General features: G+C 44.4%; 1 protein-coding gene across 2 annotated transcripts in view; it reads left to right on the top strand.

Annotated features, from left to right (window-relative positions):
• Positions 1 to 22,554, top strand: part of GALM (galactose mutarotase) — a 114,593-nt gene that overhangs the window by 50,979 nt on the left and 41,060 nt on the right. The window contains exons 1-2 of one of the 2 annotated variants that reach the window (XM_043604133.1): positions 11,001 to 11,435; positions 20,477 to 20,631. In XM_043604133.1, the coding sequence (XP_043460068.1) occupies positions 11,246 to 11,435; positions 20,477 to 20,631 (345 nt within the window). In that variant the 5' untranslated portion in view covers positions 11,001 to 11,245. Of the gene's footprint in view, positions 1 to 11,000; positions 11,436 to 20,476; positions 20,632 to 22,554 lie in introns of those variants that run through there. The other variant, XM_043604134.1, reaches the window with a different exon arrangement.

Genomic DNA, 22,554 nt, shown 5'->3' with positions numbered 1-22,554 from the left:
CTGATTCCTTTTTCTGAATTTCTGATTCTAACCTGAGGCGGAATCTCCGGGATCCTGAAGATTGGCCTCTCCTGAAGATTGGCCTCACCTAGGGGTCCTCTGTACTCAGCTGTAATTCTTCCTTGTCCTTAGTCGGGGGAAGATTGTAACCTGAGGGCAGACTTGGGGCTCTTCCTTCAGCATGATTGGAGGAGAGGGAGACGACTCAAGGAAACCCTCGCTCCATGATTCTCAAATTCCAGTGAGCATAGAATTATTTAGGGAGTTTATTAAAAATACAGATACCCAGGAGGTCCCTTCCTCAGTGACTGAGAGTCACTGAGCTACTGAGAGTCAGACCCAGGACTCTATATTTTTAATAAGGTCCCCCGAATATGCTAATGTGTACCAAAGTTTCCTCCTCCTTGACCTGGTTACTCCCTGAAGACAGAGTGGGTGGTAGGGCCCACTTGGGGGCTGTGGGATAATACAAAAGACTTGAAAAAAAAAAAAATACTTGGTCTTTGTCTCCAGTTCCTGGCACAAAGCTCTCTAAGCCCTTGGACTCTCTCTTAAGTGAGAAGAGTGTCTTAAGTGATGAGTGTTTTATGCTGATAAGACAATCCCTTGTGGTAGGAGGCTAGAAAGCTTCAGGGCGAGAACTGGTCACAAGAAAAACCAACCAAGTAATTAGAGGGTTAGAATTGTCAGCCCCACCCATCGACCTCCTGGGAGGGGAGAAAGGTAGAAATTGAGTTCAATCATCAATGGCCAGAGATTTAACCAACCATACCTACCTACTGAAACCATGATAAAAACCCTAAAGGGGAGGTTCATTGAGCCCCCAGGTTGGTGAACACATCCATGGACTTGGTTGATGGCACAGCAGAAAAGAACATGGAAGTTCTGTGCCAACCCCCAGCCCCCACCCCTACCCCCTAGAATTTGTCCTATGCATTTCCTCTGCTTGGTTGTTCCTGAATTATAAGGAACTTTAGAATGAACTGGTAAACCTAAGTAAAGTGTTTTCCTGAATTCTGTGGGTCATTCTAGTACATTATCAAATCTGAAGGGAGCTCACAAAAACTCCCACATTTGTAGTCAGGCTTGAAGAAGTATGGGTAGCCTGGGTACACATTTGCGACTGGTGTGTGACATGGAGGCAGTCCTGTGGGTCTGAGCCCTTTGACTCATGAGATCCGACCCAAACTCTAAGTGAATGGTGTCAGAATTGAGTTGAATCGTTGGGCACCCAACTGGTGTCATAGAATTGGTTGGTATATGTAAAAACATGACACATTAAGTGTCAGAAAAAACCACACAGGGGCCCTGTCACATTTCATCTTCTGACTTCACCTGGCCCTTGTACAACCACACTTCTTTATAGAATGTGGTTAAGCCCAGAAAAAATGGCCAATTCTGTTGCAATTCTCTGACCTAAATTCAGCGTGAGCCTTTTGAAGGCGAGTAGAAGGGAGGCTTAAATTTTCCCTGTTCACACCTACTCTAAGGAGGGCCGAATTTCCCTCCAGGCTTCCGACCTGTGGATTGTAATCCACACAGACAGTGGACAATTTCCAACAGGCCAGGGAAGAAAAGTCTCACTCTAGAACAGGGTGCGAGTCCATTTTCTGGAATCATTTTATGTACTCACTGACCACCTTGATTCTGGCTGGACACCACTTTGATGTGCCCCTTGACCTTTTGAGCCAGGTTCACATGTCTGCCAGACCCCTCCCATCTAGCTAGATTCTTTGCCCTAGTTCCTCTTGGCTATTTATCAGTCATCAAGTCTTTCCTTATGCCCCCAAATTTCAACATTCAACTCTCTCAGCCATTTCCACCAGAATATGCCCCCAGGAGTCCAGGTGAAGGCTTTGCTGATAAGCTTTCCTATCCTGGCCTCATGTGTGAGGTCTCAGCTGCACTGCTGTTCCAGCATTTGCCATTAGGATCTTTCTCCTCCCTTCCTTGCCTTGTCTTCCCTCTCCTCCTAGAGAAGCCTAACTCTTTTATCAGTCAATGCCACCCATCTTGGTGTACCTCCTAGACATACCTGAAACCATTCAGAGGGCCCTCATTCTTCATCTTTTTTTTTTTTTTAATATGTGGTAATTTTTTTTTTAATTTTTTTTTTAACGTTTATTTATTTTTGAGACAGAGAGAGACAGAGCATGAACGGGGGAGGGTCAGAGAGAGGGAGACACAGAATCTGAAACAGGCTCCAGGCTCTGAGCTGTCAGTACAGAGCCTGACGCGGGGCTCGAACTCACGGACCGCGAGATCATGACCTGAGCCGAAGTCGGCCGCTTAACCGACTGAGCCACCCAGGCGCCCCATTATGTGGTAAATTTTGACGAGACTTCTTCTACTAAGACCCTGTTAGGACAAAGTTACCTGGTCAATGATTGCCTTGCCCACATGCAGGGAGGGAGTCATGGTCATTTTGGTAAAAGGTGGCACAAAATTGAGGGACATGACAGAGGCCCTATGTGCTAAAGTCCAAGTGGAATGAACTAGCTAAGTGCTTCTACTTGGAGCAGAGGCTCAAGTCTTCCATGAAAGAGAGCTCCCCAGGAACTAGGGGGCTATACCACAGCCCATTAACTAGTGGAGAGTACCTGCCAGCTTCAAGGTCATCCCCAGGGACCTCAGCTGGGTTCTACTTGGTGTAGTGCCCCAGTCACTTGCTCCCAGGAAATTCTTCCTGTGACTACACTGGGTCAACACTGACTCCTGAAAACCCTCCCTCCAACTTTGGCTCAGAGTCCTGTTTCAAGATACAAAGAGCCCATGTACTGTGGCTGACTGTAACTTTGACTTCTCCACGTCTTCCAGGGGAGCCAGTTCTGGGAGGGCTAGGGGAAATCCTATGTGGCTTGAGCTCTTCCTCCATTGAAAAACTCATCACCATCACAACAGATCACACCCTGCACCACCCACCCTCTGGACACGAACCTCTCCACGCAGAGTTATTTCAGACCTCGTCACTTTGATCCTTGGAATTTTAGCTCCACGCTCACAAAGGCACCATCATCTGGACTAATATCCCTGTCTTCTTCCAGATCCCTGGAAATCCTCCGACTCCTTTGTGTTCTCACCTTGGGCAGTGCCTGAAGTGTACCTGACACTTGTAGTCCCATCCTCCGTGTGTGCTCACAGCTGTCTGGCTAACACACGTCCAAACCACAGGCTCAAGATTTTCACTGTGTACAAAGAATGGGAGGCACAAAGTGACCTTTAGCAACCCTACAAGGTCCCTGGAAAATATTTATTGAAATATTATCAACTTTTAGTAAAGAATGTGCTAGACTGCTCCAATATCTTCTCCTTTATACAACATTAACAGAACCCTTAGAAAACAAGATTATACATTTCTCAACTTACCCTGAAGTCTGATATGATTAAGTGAATAACTCCTGGCCAATGTGATATAAGGGGAAGTAACGTATGGAAATTTCAGGATGTATCCTCAAAGGGGATACAAGAGGCCTGCCTCTTCTCCAACATTCCCTGTCCTCACCTCCTCTCCTCCATCCTGTTGCTCTAAATGTGGACACGGTGGCATACCTCCTTGGCTAAGTGGACTTCAGGCCACACCTTTCAGATAGTGAAGCAACAAGCTGTAGGGAACTTATGTGCCAGATGACCACGTTGAGCAGAACTGCCATACTAACCCTGGACCACCTGTTGAGAGAAGCAATCCACCAAGGCCTTGAGCATCCCTGAACACCCTTTTTGAGGATGCTAAGAATCCAAGGCCCTGACCACTCTTTAGGCAACCATTTCTTGGGGTTGAGTTTCCAGTGAGCAGATTCATCTTCTCCCAGACAAAGCGCAGGCTTGCTTACCACTCACTATAAAAGTGGTAGAGCCCAGTTGTAATGCAAACCCACTGTATGTGTCATGCCCAGCTTGGTTCCTCCTTGTAACCTCCATGGGTCTTGGAGGGCATAGGGAACCAGCACCAGCAGGATACACATGCTGCTTGCTATGCGGTGAGTAATGAAATCCTTTGTCTCAGACCCAGGAATCTGTGTCTTCTGTCAGCCTCCACAAAACAGTAATTTATCAATTTGCAAGTAGGGTACGATCCCAGATCCTGACATCCCTACCTCTGGACTGTTTTTAGGGGAAAAAATCAACTTGTATCTCTCTTGAGCCACTGTTATTTTGGATCTCTGTTATAGGCAGCCAAACCTAATTCTAACAAATCAAAGAGTAACTTTTCAAAGTTCTAATTTGGCAAAACAAAAAAAGTGCTTATTACATCTTTGGAGAAATTTATCTTTCAAGCTGAGCCAAATGTGATCATTGAAAAGCAAGAAATTATAAAAATAAGAAGTATATGTTACTTGGGACCTCTCGAACAAGTGTCATAGAAGAATGAAGATCACACTATGACTGGTTAGCAGATACTGAAGGCAGTGAATCAAAGGTTACTTAATCAGGTTGGCAAATTCACAAGAGCAAATTCTCCACATTTATTCGAGCAAGATAACTTGTAGATGTTTTAGGTGCTTGAATGTTACTTTCTGCCAAGAATTATATTCGGCCATGCTTTTTTTATGTAAGATTCCATATTATGAGGAATGGAGTCCAGATGAACTCGGAGAGCAGTTCCCCGATCCGCCTTGTTCTCAGACAAGGCAGGGGTGAATCTGCTTCAGGCTAGGCTGAATTCGAGTTAACATTCTTTCTCGAATGTTGGCAGCTCTTGTCCTTTGAAAAACAGCAGGGTAATTGAAGATGTTGAGAAAGGTTCAAGCAAGCTTGCGTCACTACCACATTAGTTAGGAGACCAAGGCCGACAAAGATAAAACAAGAATAGAAGCAAGGATGTGGCAACACCTGCTACCGAGCGACTGACAGAATGCTGAAAGCTCTTTGTGAGACCCAGGTACTTTGATGTGTCAAATATTCTAAATGCTTGAACTCTCTACAAGAATTCCCAGTGCATTTATTTCTAATTTTTGATTTCTAACACACTCACAATTCTCTAATGAAATTACCCATTACTCTTTTTGGTGGGCAAATCTTGTTTTAGCCTGGTCAGCATCCATTCTCGCTTTGGGAATAGCATCTAGATTGTCCCTTGGATAATCACCCCTCCCCACGCCCCAGTCCACAGTGTTGCGTGAGGCTGACTCAACCACACCAAGCACCAGGCAATTGGTTCAGAAGGGCACAGGACCGGGTGAGAGTCAACACTGGGACTTTTGTTGATACTGTGGGGAATGTGAAGCTTGCTTTGTCTTGAGACTGCTATTGTAAGATAATGTAAGTCTGGAGGTGCTAGAAATCATAGGTAGAAAGAACAGTCTGAAAATAGGGCAAACACAGTGGAAAACCGAACAAGAGGAAGAGAAAAACCAAGTTCTGTTGATGTAGTTTTAGCCCAGATCCAGCCATGCCTGAAGGGAGATTCGTCCACAGACTTTTCACTATGTTAGCCAATAATTTCCCTTTTTTGCCTAAGGCAAATTTGAGCTGATTTATAACTTGTGGAATTAAAAGAGTTCTGACTCTTGAAAGTATTGTTGTCACAAGGGACAACTAGAAGTGTTTATCCAGTCTATATAAAACTAAGGAATGTGCTCAGGCCAGTTGTGGCTTTAGAATTTCTATAAATAGGTGCCACAATCAAGTCAAAGGGAATGTATGAGGGACTTGTTTTGAAGCTGCTTTACATGAAATTGATTAAACATCTATTATTCATATCAAAATGGGGGGAAGGGCAGAGAAAAGAGATCCCCCCCCAAGCCACTCCCTTGACAATGACATTCACTCAAACTAAGGAAAGATCAGTCAATAGGGTTTCCAGAGCGCTATGGGGGTCTAATACATATCTGGCTATCAATGCTTACCTGAGGCAGGATGATATAGTGGCGTGCTGTGGATTAAAATCCTAGCTCTATAACCCCCCAGGCTAAATGACCCTGGACTAATGACTTAAATTCAGGGAGATCTAGTTTACTTTGCAAGGTTTATTATTTGATGTAAATGACATATTTACATCCTTCTGCACTGCTTTTTTCTTCCTTAACATTATAATTATGACATTCATGCCTGAGGACCTATGGAGTATCTAGTGCATTTATTTTCCTGTTACATCACATTGCATTACATGCGTATACCAAAATTGTTTTATCCATGTTTCAATTGATGGACTTTAGGTTGATTCCAAATTTTGATTCTTACACATAATACTGCTATAAATATTCTTACGTCCATATGCAAAACATCATCCAGGGTATATTCCAAGAAATGGAGTTGCTGGGTCATGGGCTGTTTCTGAGTTTTGTGCAAACAGACTTGATTACATATTGACAAGTCGTCCTTCAAAGTGGTTTTTATCAATTGAGACTTCTACCAGCTGTGTATGAGAGATGCTTCCCATCCTTTCCAGCATTCAAACACTCAATCAACAGATATTTTTTAGCAATCCACTGCTCTGTTCTAGCTACTAGGATATAGCAGTGAAAGTTCTCACTCTCGTGAAGCTTCCATTTTCTTGGCAGAAGACATAATAACAAATCAACAAATAACAACATAATAGATCTGGAGGTGATGGGTGCCTCGTTTCCAGAGTGTATGCTCCCAAGGATTAGCTTTTCTCCTTGGACCCTTCTGTACTTACAGTAAGTGAACACAATGCCGTCTTGAGCCCATTGTGACCTAATTCCAGAAACTAATTTTTTAAACTTGTAATTACCATAAAAATTAGGAGATGAGCATTTTGCCCTGGCGTAATGTGTTCAAATTTGCAGGCTGCTTTGGACTCCAGGTTCCCCATTGACCACAATACCAGGCAGCATATAAGGAAGTGGTTAAATGCTCCTATCTCTGCAGTCAAACTGCCCAGGATCAAATCTTGATTTCCTGACTTACTAACCATGTGACCTTGAACAAGTTGCTTAACCTTGGTAAGTCTCAGTTTCTGTATCAGATAATGGTGCCTGACTCATAGGAGTGCTTATCATGGTGCCCAGTTCATTCTTAGCACTTTATATTTACTAGTAATAATTAATAATAATTGGATGGGCCATTCATGTGATATTATTCCCATTTTATAGTTGAGGAAACTGAAGCTCAGAGTGGTTGAACAAATTGCCTGACCAGTAAGTTCTGATGACTTTCGGACCCAGTTTTTCTGATATCAGAGCCAATTCTCCACTACAGCATTGTAAATATGAATGTATCATGTATTTATTCAATAGTTATTTACTGAGCATCTAAAATTGCCAGTTCCTGTGCTTGCTTCTAGGAAATTCTAAAATAATCCCAGTATGACTGAACATCTCTGGGCAACCCTTAAATTACAACTACTTCGAGGCTGATCCCAGTGCTTTGTTTCACCCAGCATTGACTGGTAATGAACTCTGGAGATTTTATTGCAGGTTTTATGGAAGACAGAGATGAGCAGTATATCATATTAAGCTGTAAGCTCCTGGAAGGCAAGGATCATGTTTTACTTATCAATGTACAGCCAGCACTTAGCACAGTGCCTGGCACATAATCCTCGAATATTTGACAAATGAGCACGTCATACAGCAAAATTTAATCCATCTTTCTCAACAGCTTCTCACCTGCACCCATAATGCCTTCCCCAGCAGCTGCTCCAAAATTATTGATGAAATCGAGTTGACCTGAACTATGAAGAATTCTGCCTCTTGTCAACTTGAAGAGGTTCTTCCAGGTTACCCTGGCTCCCAGATTTCTTCTGAACCCTAGTGTTGTTTCTGTCACAAAAAATTTGTGAGTCAAAATATGGAGTTTGGGAGCCAAACGTTGAGTAAACAATAACAACAAAATGTGCTCCTGGGCAGATAATGAACCATCTAAGATATTGCATAGTTGAGCACCCAATGAAGCAAATTGACAATAAATGCCATTCGAGTTCAGAGCAATGAGAAAGAGAACAGGAAGATGGTAACTTATCAACAGAAGAGAATCTATTCTGGGTCTCCTTATAGACAAACTGTGAGATATCATGAGTTGGTTTTATTATTACAGCTCAGAGAGTTAGGCATCTTGTCAACAGCTTAAAGCTTTGGAGCCGTCTCCATGGGCCCCAGATCTGACAGATCCCAGGAATAGTACACATGCAGTGTCTTTGTAGAATGAGAAGGTGGAGTCCAGGGTCTAAGGGCTCAGATCTCCTCATTCCTGGCTCCCCACACACTCAGCTTTGGGGACTAACTTCCAGTAGAGAAGAGAAACTGACCTCATTTTTTACCTGTCTACCCTGAGTCCTCAGGTTGAAAGAAAAGGTACCCACTTTAAGCAACTTCTCTTTTTGGTTTGTTGGTTTTGGTTTTGTTTTGTTTATTTATTTGGAGAGAGACAGAGAGAGTGTGAGCAGGGAAGGTGCAGAGAGAGGGGGAGAATCCCAAGCCATATCCCTGCTGTCAGCGCCGAGCAGAGCCACAAGACTGTGAGATCATGACCCTCGCGGAAGAGTCAGACACTTAAGCAGCTGAGCCACCCAGGCGCTGCTTTAAGTAACGTCTCTTGACATCAATGTCACAATTCCTTCTCTCTTTACCTCATGACCTCACCCCCAGTTCTCATCCCCAAAATAAAAAGAAATACTTCCTCAAATTTGAGGATCTTTCATTTTCAAAGGCACTATCTGGCTTCTGACCCAATCCAACCTTGGAGATGGAGAATATTTCCTTCCCTTAAGGGTGCTTCTTCCTCTGTTCTTTTTAAGCGCACAAATATTCCTTTATATATATTACCTTATTTTTTTAAGTAGGCTCCACACCCAACGTGGGGCTTGAACTCACAACCCTGACATCAAGAGCTGCATGCTCTACTGACAGAGCCAGCCAGGTGCCCCAAGTGCACAAATATTCCTTTAGAGCATCACTGTGGGACTCGGAGAATAGGATATTTTGGTAAGAAAAGTAAAGGTTCAAGCCTGACGGCTGACCTAGCACAAGGTAGTCCTATTTATGACAATATGTTCAGCCCTTAAAAGTGAAAGGAAAATGAAATGAAATGTACTCCTTACATCTTTGAGAGACATCATGGTATGTTTCATTTTCCACCAAGCCTAGCTACAACATCTCCCCTAGTGACACTTGGCTTTGGCCGTTCAAATGCATTCATCTCTTTCTGTGACAACATGAGCTTGGCAGAACATTGAGAACTGGAGGCTGAGAAAAGAAAATGCCGTCTTCCTGCCCACAGAAGAAGAGGTTCTGAGACATCCGTGCTAACACAGCATTGCCGAAAGGGCTTGTATATGAATCAGCCGCAAATGTTAGGTGGGTTGATGAGGATTGCAGAGTTTATGAGAATTTCTGATGAAGCAGCACGCAAGAGTGCTATCGGTTATTGTGTGAGTGTGGCGCAGGCTGTAATTTGACTTGTTTGGGTCTTTTTGTTATCATGTGTGACGCCTCACTAAAGCCTGTTTGTTGCAAGCTCTCTTTTTCCTTTGCTACCACAGTTCCCCTGCTTCATGAATGAGAATTGAGGCTTGTGGCAAGAATGCTAAGTATTCCTTCAAACGACAGACAGAAAGGGCTGAGAGGCAGTTATGTTTTATTCGCATCTGATTCCAGGAACACAACCCCAGTTCTCCTAATTTCCTAATCAGAGATGCATTTTGGCATCCACCACAGTCCAGTTGGAACCCCTCTGAAGTACCTAGAAACCGAACCAAAAGCAGTGTCAAGCCCAGAGGAGTATGAAGGCCATCAAGTAAAACACTTCCGGCTTCCAGCATCCTCTCTCTTCCTGGGCCCAGTACTGTCTAGAGATGACACATTTCGCAAAGAAGTACACAGGCTCCTATATTTCATCTGGCAATCCTATTAAGGCCTTTAGGAGCTCTATCTTAGTCTTATGCCATCAGAGTCTATTTGGAGGAAACAAAATCTAACATTAGTCACCCAACCGTTGAGCAGTACTTCTCAAAGTCTGGTCCCAGGTAATCTGCATTAGAATCACCCAGGAAACCTGTGAAAAAGACAGATTCCTGAGTCTTGCCCTAGACTCACAGAATCTGAAATTCCAGGGATGGGCCTGGAAATATATATTCTTGAAAAATCTCACACCATTCTGAGGCACTCGAAAGGATGACAGTTATTTAATGGTCTGCTTGCCTTTTCCTCTCCCATCGGTACCTACTTATAACCTTTTTCTGTTTGTGGAAAGGAAATAATAAAAGTATAGTACGTGACATTTAGGGGGACCTCAATAAATACTCCCTTAATCCCTTTTTTTAAAAAAAATTATGTTTATGTATTTTTGAGAGAGAGGGAGAGACAGAGCGTGAGTGGGGAGGGGCAGAGAGAGAGGGAGACACAGAATCCAAAGCAGGCTCCAGGCTCTGAGCTGTCAGCACAGAGCCCAAACCAGGACTGGAACCCACCAACAGTGAGATCATGACCTGAGCTGGTTGGACACTTAACCGACTGAGCCACCCAGGCAACCCCCCCCCCCCCCCAATCCCTTTTTAAAGGAACTCTGGACTTCAGGAACGAGATGGGGGTATGTCCTCAAGACCCTTCCCCAGTCCCCTGAGGAAAAGAAAGTCAGAGGCTGCCTCTGAGCACCTCCGTGTAACTACACCTGACCCTGTCCAGGCTGCTACTCCAGGCCACCAGCCAGGAAAGCCTCTGGGCAGTGGCTCCAGCACAAACATGTCTAGAATTTTCACTGTGTGGGACAAATATAATGAATCCAGTGTGCAGAGACGCCTTTCTCTAAATTATCTCTGTATTTCTTTCTCCTCTGGATCAGAGTTAACTTAAAACCAGAATCTCCCCCCAACATTCATCTTTCTCTAACTCTGCTTTCTGCATCTTCCAGCATTTTATCTGAAAGTCAGCCACCAAAGTTAACGAACTGCTAGCTCACTGCCTGTTGAGAACCGGGAGCCGGAGAAACCCCCACACCCCGCCCGCCCCCGCAATCCTGCAGATTCAGAATTTGGGTTTAGGAAAACTACAGGCCCCAAAATGCAATTTCACCTTCCAAAGACTACCACTCCCAACATGCAATGCAGCCAGAGTTAGCAAAGGAAAACCCCGTCTGGAAATTTTGCCTTCCTGTGGCCCTCAGGCAAAGGAAAGGTTTAGAAAGTCGCCAGAAGGTATTTTTTTGCAGGAGCGGTCACTCCCCAAATCCCGGCAAGGAAGGGGAGGAGTCTGGGCCGTGTCCCGCCCTTCTCCAGTAAACTTCTCCGGCTCCAGGTTTGGAGGCAGAGTCGGAAGGGCTGGGAGTAGCTGCACGCCCCCACGCTTTCCCCATGGTTTCGGTGACTAGAACCGTGTTCGGAGACCTGCCCTCAGGGGCAGGGACAGTGGAGAAGTTCCAGCTGCAGTCAGACCTGCTGAAAGTGGACATCATCTCCTGGGGCTGCACCATTACGGCCCTGGAGGTCAAAGACAGGCAGGGCAGGGCGTCAGATGTGGTGCTCGGCTTTGCAGAGTTGGAAGGTGGGTTGAATGCTGTCCCGGGCTGCGGGCGGGCCCCGGGCCCCCAGCCCTCCCGCATATGCCCCCGAGGTGGCCAGGATCCAGGGCGAGTACCCGAGCTCGTCACCCTCATCACCGCGAGGAGTGCTTGCAACCGGCAGACCCACTGTGTTTCCATCCTGTGTTCGGAAAAAGACACATGAATGGAAACAGCTGTAGGACTTGGTCTCTGGTTGTCCATTCAGGCATTGCCTTAATTTAGAATAGTTAAGGGTCTGGGGCTCCCGGGTGGCTTATTCGGTTAAGCCTCTGACTTTGGCTCAGGTCATGATGTAGAGTTTCGTGAGTTCATAGCTCAGAGCCTGGAGCCTGTTTCGGATTCTCTCTCTCTCTCTCTCTCTCTCTCTCTCTGCCTCTGTCTAAAATAAATAAACATTAAAAAAAATAGTTCAGGGTAAGATAAAACCCCAGCAACCCTGGAGCGATCTTTGAACTGCCAGGTATGCAGGGCAGGAGAGGTAAAAGCTGGCTAGAGGGGGTGTGGCTCCAGGTCTTGCCTTGTGTTCTTTCTGTAGGACAATCTAAAACCTGTCTCCTCTACTTCCTCTCTCCTTCATCAGATTCTCCTTGAGCCCTGGTTGTCTGAGAAATTCTCCTCGACATGGCTCAGTGGGTACAGACGGCTTAGCCACCCAGTCTGGTGTTACAGCGCCCAGCGCGGGCTGGCAGCTCGGGAACCAACCAAGCAGAAGACCAACTCATGGTCTAGCAGTGAGGTCTCCCAAGTAGGACCAACTTTTATTTTATGAGGTTCCATGGGCAATTAGGATCATGAATTAATCCATGCATTCACAAGCTGTTCATTCAGTCACCTCATTCAGTGAGACAGACAAGGTCCTCACCCTCATGGAGCTTGCACTTTAGCTGGGGGGTTAGACATTAGCCAGATAGTCGCATTAAAAAAAAAATTACAGTTACAGTTTGATCTCAGCAAAGGAAAGGGTCTGCAGTGCCATCCTGGCCCTACTGTGTAGCTAGACAGGAGGTGAGGTCTGAAATAAAGGTGGCAAAAGGAAACTGCTTGAAAATGAGTACGCTTTGCTCCGTGGTAGGGGCGTGGGCATAGCCTGCTAGAGAAGAGGTTTGAGGTTTTCCTTTAGGTGTGTGTTTCTATCTGTTTGGTTCTTTAGATACATAACATGGCTCATGGTTAGAAGTTAACAGAAAACTGAGTATTGGTTTTCTTTGGTGGGGGTTCAGATCTTCAGTCAGAAGGCAAGAGTTGACAAGTGACAAAAGAGGATTCTTTAGAATGATTTTGCCGAGTCACCTCTCTCTCTGTGAGTACCATAACTATTTTCCAGGCTGACACAGAATCACAAAGAGATTACTTGGCTGGTGCAAAATTGCCCAGTGGAGTCGAAGAATTGGACCCACGTCCTAGAATATCAGAGCCAGCAAAGCTTTGGAGACGCTAAGCTGTCAGCCTCTGCTTTTATCGCCTCACTTCCATCTCTGCCTTATCATATGGCCCTCCCTCTGCACCTCTACACACACACACAATGACTGCTCTCGCTCCTTATCAGTGTTCGTTTAGATGTAAGGGTCACATAGAGTTTAAAATGCAAAGTGTCTTTGTGGAATTCTTATGAAATGTGTGTGCCCTGACGGCATGACCGCTGGGAAGCACCAGTGTCTTTTCTTTTCTTTTTTCTTTTTTTTCTTTTTAGTTAGTTAACATCCAGTACAATATTGGTTTCGGAGCAGAATTAAGCGATTCATCACTTATATACAACCTCTACTGCTCATCACAAGTGCCCTCCTTAGTACCCATCACCCATCTAGCCCATTCCCCACCCACCTCCCCTCTATCAACCCTCAGTTTATTCTCAATCCTTAAAAGTCTCTTATGGTTTGTTTCCCTCTCTTCTCTTCTCCCCCTTCCCATGTGTCATCTGTTTTGTTTCTTAAATCCACTTGAGTGAAACCGTATGGTATTTGTCTTTCTCTGACTTACTTCACTTAGCATAATACACTCTAGTTCCATCCATGTTGTCGCAAATGGCAAGATTTCATTTTTTTGATGGCTGGGTAATAATGTTCCACTGTGTGTATAGACCACATCTTCATCCACTCATCAGATGGACATTGGGGCTTTCCATAGTTTGGCTATTGTTGACAGTGCTGCTATAAACATTGGGGTGCATGTGCCCCTTCAAATCTGTATTTCTGTATCCTTTGGGTAAATACCTAATAGTGCCATAGCACTGGTGTCTTATTAGGCATGGAAGTGTTGATTTTGTGAGGGCATTAATACGGTGGAGTTGTCTCTATAAGTCTGTGCCTCTTGGGGCAGTCTGGATGAGGAAAGTACTATCCCCCAATGTTCTTAAAAGGGAGAAAAAGAAATCGATCTCCTTGGATTATAGTGATCTAGCGTGTGCTTTATTGCCCTCCATCTTCATAACATCTCTTGAGAATGTTAAATAGCATTTTCTTATTAGCATACATCACAGACTTCACATAATGCCAGGTTGAATCAAAGCATCCAAAATATTCTAGGTGCTCATTCCTAGGCTATAATTTAGATGATTGAATTATTTATTCTAGAAGGAAAGTGAGTGATTTTCAGAAGAGGAGAAGTTGGAAAAAAGCCCTTGGAATATCAAGTAACACTTTCTAATATGTGCAGCCATCATCATGGCTACTGGAAGCGGCTCCTTTGTTCCTTTTTTACGCTCCTGTCTTTCAGTTTTTTCGTAGATTCTTTCTACAAAGATAGATATTGCTAAAGATAAAAGAAGACCTCATGTATGTCATAACGGGGAGCATTCTTGTCTCAGTCAGAATAGTGTGAAATGGGGCTCTGCTACGGTTTTGATCAGTTCTTGTGTATTAAAACCCACGTTAAGAAATTGGTGACATTGGGGCGCCCGGTTGACTCAATTGGGGGAGTGTGTGACTCTTGATCTTGGGGTTGTTTGAACCCCATGTTGAGTGTAGAAATTACTTTTAAAAAAATAAAATCTTAAAAAAAAAAAAAAGGGATTGACAGCAGCGATTGCCTTCAAGAGAGGCTCTGCATAGCCAGGGTGCAGGGGTAAGAAGGAGACTTTATTTTCACTGTCTATTCTTTTCAAATATCTGAATGTGTAAGTATTATGTAAACAAAACTGAGGTGAATCATTTAAAGCTACAAGACATGACAGAATAAGGGGTTATCTTGACATTACTATGCCCCAGAATATTTTAAACCACAGGGAGGAGCTAAGCATGTATAATTCCATGAAACATGGTCCTTTTTAACTGCCAGGTTAGATGTGAACAATCTCCAGTTTCCCAGATAGATTATATAAACTGCTTGGATCATGGCCATGACCGGAGGTCAGACTGGTTCAGTTTTTCCCTGGGAAAATGAGAGCTCTCTTCTGTAGAATTCTAAAGAGGTAAATCATACGATCTTTTAGTTACAGCCTAGAAAAGTCACTAATGCCTCCTATGAATTGTTCTGCCATTTTTTGTACCTAAAATATTTAAAAATGCGTTTCCTCTTCATGCCTCACCTACAGTCATTATAACTTCTCTCAAAATCTGTGACGAGACTATTTGCCTATAAGCCACAGGTTTAAACAACCTACCCACACAACCAGTGCACTCTTGCCCTTCATCTTCCCTCCAGTTACCACAAAACACCCGGCTCTTACGGCCATGGGAGTCACTATGGAAAAAATAGAAAAAATAGACCTAGTGCTTTTAGAAAACCCCGGCCAATAGCGGGTGGAGGAAAAGGGACCGGTTCAGAGACTGCGGTGTAGGCTTGCAGATGCCTGAGTGCCCTTGTAGGAGTACTGGGGATTCCTGGCTTCAATCTCTGCTTTGTCCCTTAAAGTTATTTAACTTTCCAGACATGTTTCTTCACCTTAACTAATGGATAATGAGACTAAATGTGCTACCGCCTGTGATAGTGTCTGACTGTAGCGAGCAATCAGTCGTTTTTATCTCCTTTCTTTCCCTTGCCCCCAAATGTCTTCCTTCACACTACTTGAGCGTTTTACCTCACTTGATTAATACTGCAAAAAAGGGCATCAAGATCCATGTGGACAGCCAGCAGCTATTTGAAAATATTTAAAATACTGGGGACAAATTAAAAAAAAAATTTTTTTTAAAGGGGAGTGTTCATTCGGTTAAGCAGCCCACTTGGGCTCAGGTCACGATCTCACGGTTCGTGGGTTCAAGCCCCGCGTTGGGCTCTATGCTGACAGCTCAGAGCCTGGAGCCTGCTTCGGATTCTGTGTCTCCCTCTCTCTCTGCTCCTCCCCTGCTCGCTCACGCTCTCTCTCGCTCTCTCTCTCTCAAAAATAAATATTTAAAAGAAATTTTTTTTTAATATTGGGGGCAATTAAAGTTCTTGTCAATTAAAGTAATGTTTGCTTTCCTCCGAAAACAGGTTGTAGAAGCTTAGATTGGAAATAGTAGGTACTTTCATTTCACGCTTTTAGGGTACTCTGGCTGAAGTTTGGGCGGTACGAGGTGGATAGCATAGCTGGGGTCCGTGGGACGTTAGAGGAGTGGAAAAGTCCATAACGCTGGTTAAGGATTTATTAATGTACTCTGGCCAGTCCTTTGCTCAGGAAAAGGGACAGACTTTTCCTCTACCCTATGTCCCCCATCAGCAATTGAAAAAAAAAATCATCATTCATGGTTCGACCTAGAAACTTTTCCCTTTTTAATGGAAAACAGTATTTTCTGCATTTGAAAACAAGCGTTTTACTCATGTCCTATTCAGAATTTGGGGAATGTCACTTTTTGTAATTCTGATTTGATATGAAAGCTTAGTAACTTATGAAGATACCAGTATCTTTGTAACAAATAACACGCATTTGTTCCGAAGCATTTTTCAGAGACAGTTGAGAGCAGCGGTTTCTGGTGTTAAAAACTCTTCATCTAAACCAAAGACTGGCAAGTACTGCTTCTCTCCGTGGGCTGTTTACTGTTGCCAGAAAGCCGTCTCTTCTGAGGGAATTCTTGCAAGCCCAGGAACCAGCAGCTTTGCTGTTGGAGTTGTCACTGTCTCCAGTGCCGAGCATGTGGCTGGCAGAGTGGGGACTCCGTGTACATTTGTTGAATGGATCAGAGTAGGAATCAAAAGTAGATACAACCAAATAATTTTTGAACAAAAATTTCTGCTTTTCTTCACATGTTTTAGCTCCTGAAAAGCAGATGAATGGTCCACACTGTACCTCATCGAGGAAATACAAATTAAAACAATAGTGAGGCCCTATCAGAATGGCCAAAATCCAGGACACTGACATCACCAAATGCTGATGAGGAAGCGGAGCAACAGGAACTCTCATTCACTGCTGGCGGGAGTGCAAGATGGTGCCGCCACTTTGGGAGACAGTTTGATTGCTTCTTACAAAACCAAACATATTCTGACCATATGATCAAGTGGTCATGCTTCTTGGTAGTTACTCAAAGGAGTTAAAAACTTATGTCCACACAAAAACCTGCACACAGGTGTTTCTCACAGCTTTGTTCATAATTACTAAAACAACCAACCAAGTTGTCCTTTGGTAGGGGAAAGGACAAATGAACTGTGGTTCCTCCAGGCAATGGAATATTACTCAGTGCTAAAAAGAAATGAGCCATCAAGCCATGAAAAGACAGGGAGGAACCTAAAATGCATACTACTCAGTGAAGAAAGCCCATCGGAAAGGGCTACAAAGTATACAATGCCGACTATGACATTCTGAAAAAGCCACATTTATGGGGACAGTAAAAAGATCTGTGGTTGCCAGGGGCTGAGGGGATGGGAGGGATGAATAGGCAGAGCAGAGAAGATTTTTAGGGCAGTAAAAAAATGATATTATAATGATGGATACATATCATTATTCATTTGTCCAAACCCTCAGAATGTGCACCAAGAGTGAACCTTCCTGTTGAACTGTGGACTTTCGGTGATAATGATATGTCAATGTGAGTTCATCAGTTATTAGAAATGTGTCTCAGGGCGCCTGGGTGGCTCAGTCAGTTGAGCGACTGACTGAGCAGGTCATGATCTTATGGTTCATGGGTTCAAGCCCCATGTCGGGCTCTGTGCTGACAGCTCTGAGCCTGGAGCCTGCCTCGGATTCTGTGTCTCTGCCTCTCTCTGTGCCTTCCCTGCTCATTCTCTGTCTCTGTCTCCCCAAAATAAATAAACATTACCAAAAAAAAATTTTTTTAAAGAAATGTGTCTCTCGGGGCGCCTGGGTGGTGCAGTCGGTTAAGCGTCCGACTTCAGCCAGGTCACGATCTCGTGGTCTGTGAGTTCGAGCCCCGCGTCAGGCTCTGGGCTGATGGCTCAGAGCCTGGAGCCTGTTTCCGATTCTGTGTCTCCCTCTCTCTCTGCCCCTCCCCCGTTCATGCTCTGTCTCTCTCCCAAAAATAAATAAACGTTGAAAAAAAATTAAAAAAAAAAAAAAGAAATGTGTCTCTCAGATGGGGGGGTGGTATTGATAATGGGAGAGGCTATGCACGTATTAGGATAGAGGGAATCTGGGAAATCTGTACCTTCTGCTTAATTTTACTGTAAACCTAAAACTGATCTAAAAAATAAAGTCTACTAAAAATGAAACAAGAGGCTCCTGGTTGGCTCAGCTGGTAAAGCGTGTGACTCTTGATCTCGGGGTTGTAAGTTCAAGACCCCTGTTAGGTGTAGAGATTACTTAAAAATAAAATCTTTAAAAAATAAAAATAAAACAAAAGTAGATGAAGCAAAACCAAAGAAGGTTGTTTGGCCCTTTGGAACTCCTTTTGGTTACCTGGTATAAGGAGTTTTAAAGCTGTAGCTTCAGAAAGAGAGGAGGGAGGGGAGGGAGGGGGAAGCAGGTAGAGAGGTCAGTCTGGCCTATTCTAAGAGATGGTAGTAAGCTCAATTCACCAGAAAGCCTTGTGCTTTTCAAATAAGGTGATGCTTAAGAACAAGAACCCACAGGGCGCCTGGGTGGCTCAGTCGGTTAAGAGTCTGACTCTTGGTTTCATTTTTTCTCCACGGATCTGTGTGTCACTTCTGTCACATATTGGTCTTCATAGGTACAGGACATGTCTGGGGTTGTCTCTTTTGTTCCATTGGTCTGTTCGTCTTTCTGGGCCAGCACCACACTGCCTTAACTTAGTGAGTCTTAGGATCTTATACGGCAAGTCACTCATCTTGTTTTCTTCAAAATTGTATAACTATGTTGGCCCTTTGCATTTTCACAGCAAGGTTAGAATCATCTTGTCTAATTACACACACACACACACACACACACACGCACGCACATGCACGCACACACACATAAAACCCTGCCTTGGGGCGCCAGGTGCCTCAGTTGGTTAAGCGCCCAACTTTTGGCTCAGGTCATGATCTCAGAGTCCATGAGTTCGAGCCCTGCGTCAGGCTCTGTGCTGGCAGCTCAGAGCCTGGAGCCTGCTTTGGATTCTGTGTCTCCCTCTCTCTCTGCTCTTCTCTCTCTCTCTCTGTCTCTCTCTCTCTCTCTCTCTCTCTCAAAGGTAAATAAATATTAAGAACAAAAACTTAGGAGCCAGACTATGTTCAAATCCAGGTTCTTTTGATAACGATCTGTGTGTTTGGGGCAAGTTTCTCAACTTTTCTGTCCTCAGTTTCCACATCTGTAAAATGAGGGTAATAATAGTGTCTACCTCATAGAAGTATCCTGAAGATGAAATGAGTTAGATGTAGAGTAGTTAGAAAGTGGCTGAGTCTTAGGAAGAACGTGGTGTGAGATGTTTTGATATTCCATGGGTAGGACTCTGAGGACCTACAGGTTAGCAAGGGAGTGAACCAGGAAAGACCTGGAAGAGAATGATTAATATTTCACTCATGCCCAGCCAGTTGAGTAACGGGAGCCTGGGTGAATGCTTAAGAGTCTATATCCTGAGAGCCCTTCCAGGCATGGTAGAAATAGTTCATAGGCTCGAATTGCATATTCTTCTATCAACACAGATGGGATGGATGCAAAGAACCATAAGAAAGGGGGATAGAATTCCGAGGGTGAATTCTGAGTGAAAAACAAATGGGAGGTTTTTTTGCTTTCTTTAAACTTTTTTAAAAAGTTGGCCTAGAAAAGAGCAGATTACAAAGCAGCATGTATACTAAGACTCCATTTTTATAAAGAGAAGAAGAAAAGCACATATATCCATAAAAGATGGCGATACATACATAAGAATATTAACAGTAGTACTCTCTAGTGATGAGACTGGGATGATTTAAATTTCTTTGTGTTTTGGGGTGCCTGGGTGGCTCAGTTGGTCAAGTGTCTAACTTTTGACTTCAGCTTGGGTCATGATCTCACAGGCTGTGGGTTCAGGCCTTGCATCAGGCTCTGTGCTGTCAGCATGGAACCAGCCTGAGATAATCTCTCTCTGTCCCACTCCTCCTTGCACTGTCTCTCTCTCTCTCAAAATAAATAAATAAACATTTAAAAAAATTTTTTAAATTTCTTTGTGCTTTATAAAGTTCTTTCAAAATGTTTGTAAGGAGCATGCATTACTTTTGGAAGGGGACAGTTTGTGTGTAAAGCCAGCCATTTTTCTGTGTTTCCCTGAGGGCTTGGATATGCCTAAATTATTACACTTTCAGGTTCTCTCAGAAGAAAGTGAGGGGTGGGGGAGTACCTGGGTGGCTCAGTCGTTAAGCATCTGACCTCTGCTCAGGTCATGATCTCACGGTTCATGAGTTCAAGTCCCACATCGGGTGAGCATGAGCCCTGCTTGGATCAAGCCCTACTTCTCTCTCTCTGCCTCTCCTGGGATTCTCTTTTTCTGTCTGCCCCTTGCTTACTTGTGTGCTCGCGGAAGGAAGGAAGGAAGGAAGGAAGGAAGGAAGGAAGGAAAGAAAAGAAAAGAAAAAAGAAAAGAAAAGAAAAGAAAAATGAAAAGAAGGAAGGAAGGAAGGAAGGAGGAAAGAGAAAGAAAGAAAGAAAATGAATAGAGTGGTGGGCAGCACCGTGAGCCTCACCTTTGGTTTGAAGTTTTAAAAAACACTTTCATCCCATGTCCCTCATCCCATGTCCCTGCAGGGTACCTCCAAAAGCAGCCCTACTTTGGAGCAGTGGTTGGCAGGGTGGCCAACCGAATTGCCAAAGGAACATTCACGGTGGACGGGAAGGAGTATAAGCTGGCCGTTAACAATGGGCCCAACAGTCTGCATGGAGGAGTCAGGGGCTTTGATAAGGTGAGTCAGGGGCATGGACGCAGTCCTCACCTGGCAACTTCACAAGCCCCTTCAAACATACCTTCTATTTGCCAGGCTCGACCCTCGGCCCTACAGCAAATGGGTGATACGGGAAAGAGGCTGGTCCAGTGATCGAGGGCAGTCAAGGCACTGGCCCTGTTCCAGGACCCGTCCTTCTGTAGCTCATCTGACCGTAACGGGCAGGGGTCCCCGAGTGAAAGGGCGGCAGCCCTTGACCTGGGAAAAAGGGAGAATGACTTTCTCACAGCGTCTGGATCAGGAAGTCCATTGACATTAGGCACAACAGAAAAGTGGCTTAAACATAATACCTACCATTTACTGTACAAGGCATTTTGCACCTATTCTCTCCCATGCTTTCTAGAACCCTGTATTCTCACCAAATGAGAAATCTGAGGCTATGAAAGGCCATAGAACTCCTGAGTTGGGCTGCCTGACCTGAAGCCCTCATTTCCAGACCAAACCCGCTGGTGTCCTCCACAGCTGCTGTAGGTGCCCCCAGGCCCACACACACCCCCGAGACTGTCGCTCAACCCCCTCCCTGGGCAGCGTGGCGTCACATCCAGGCCTACCCTTCCACCAAAGTGCCTCATGCCTCAAAATTACCTCAGATTCTCCCCAGTTACCTCTTTCCACACTAAGAGTCTTATTCCCTAAGTGAACCCCTGGAAAAATAAGGCTGGGAAAGCAAATTGGTCAAACACCTTCTCCCTGAGGTAGAAATGCCTGGCCTGCTTCCTAGCTGTGTGGGAGTCTGCTGATTACCCCCCAGTGACTCTCTAACTAGTCTAATTTCAGGGAGGTAATTTTGGTAGCTAACTCTCCTTTAAATTATACCACCCAGTTTATTTCCCAAGGAAGAGCCAGAAAACACAGGAACGTGTATGGCAGTTAAAGGTCACAGTTTCTCCTTTTCTGCCTCTTACTGCCACCTGTCCCACTGAAGGAAGTTGGTTACTGTCTTTCCCCTGTTTCACCAATTTCCTGTTTGTGGCCTAGAACCACATTGCCTCATCTGTTCCCCTTTCCTCCATGATTGAACCACTCACACCAGGAAGGCATGAAGGCAAGAGAGAGCCTCTGTCCTGCAATACTAGGGCAGAGGGTCTCTGGAATGTGCCAGGTACAAGGCATATGGAGCTTCCTCCAGAGGAAGTTGGGCCCAGCTCTGTTCTAACAGGGATCTTCAGAGGAGCCTCAGAACAGCACCTGTTCTAGCTTGTTCCTGTCCCTTCTATTTCACTGTAGTATTTTCTGTGGGGTTGTTTAACATGTGTGCCCCATGAGAACATAGCAAGATAGTGAGTATACATAGCCTTCAGTGCACTGGGCCTACTGAGCCCCTTCGGTGAAGTGGGGAACATAATATGGTGGGCGTTCCTGAGTCTCCAGTAGAGTGAGGGAGCCAGACCCTTACATGAATAGCTGTTATAGGCAACAAGCCCCATAATATGGATGCCAGTGGTGCGCTAAAGGATCTGGGTGTGGACAAACACATAGTAACTGGGGAGGCAGGATTTGAATCACCCTTGAAGAAAGAATAGCATTTCGTTTGGTAAGTAGATACTGGAGATAATGGCTGTGTTGATGCCGAAGCCCAGACAGAGGTAGGGAAGACTTGGAATGTTATCGTGGAGATGCTGAAAGCCTTTGAGCTGTAAGCTTTCATACAGTAACATGAACAGTATGAGGGGAGCTTTGTTTCAGGTTGTAGTTCATCTCAGCAATTACTGAATAGTTGTTGGCTTATAGGTAAGTCTTCTTGTACTTATTTCAACACATTTTTTAAATTTTTTACTTATTTTTAAATTTTTTTTAACGTTTATTTATTATTAAGAGACAGACACACAGAGCATGAGCAGGGGAGGGGCTGAGAGATGGAGAGACACAGAATCTGAAGCAGGC

Source organism: Prionailurus bengalensis, chromosome A3, assembly GCF_016509475.1.
Source record: "Prionailurus bengalensis isolate Pbe53 chromosome A3, Fcat_Pben_1.1_paternal_pri, whole genome shotgun sequence".
NCBI classification, from domain to species: Eukaryota; Metazoa; Chordata; class Mammalia; order Carnivora; family Felidae; genus Prionailurus; species Prionailurus bengalensis.
Note: the sequence above shows the minus strand (reverse complement) of the source record. Positions and strands in the feature narration are given on the sequence as shown.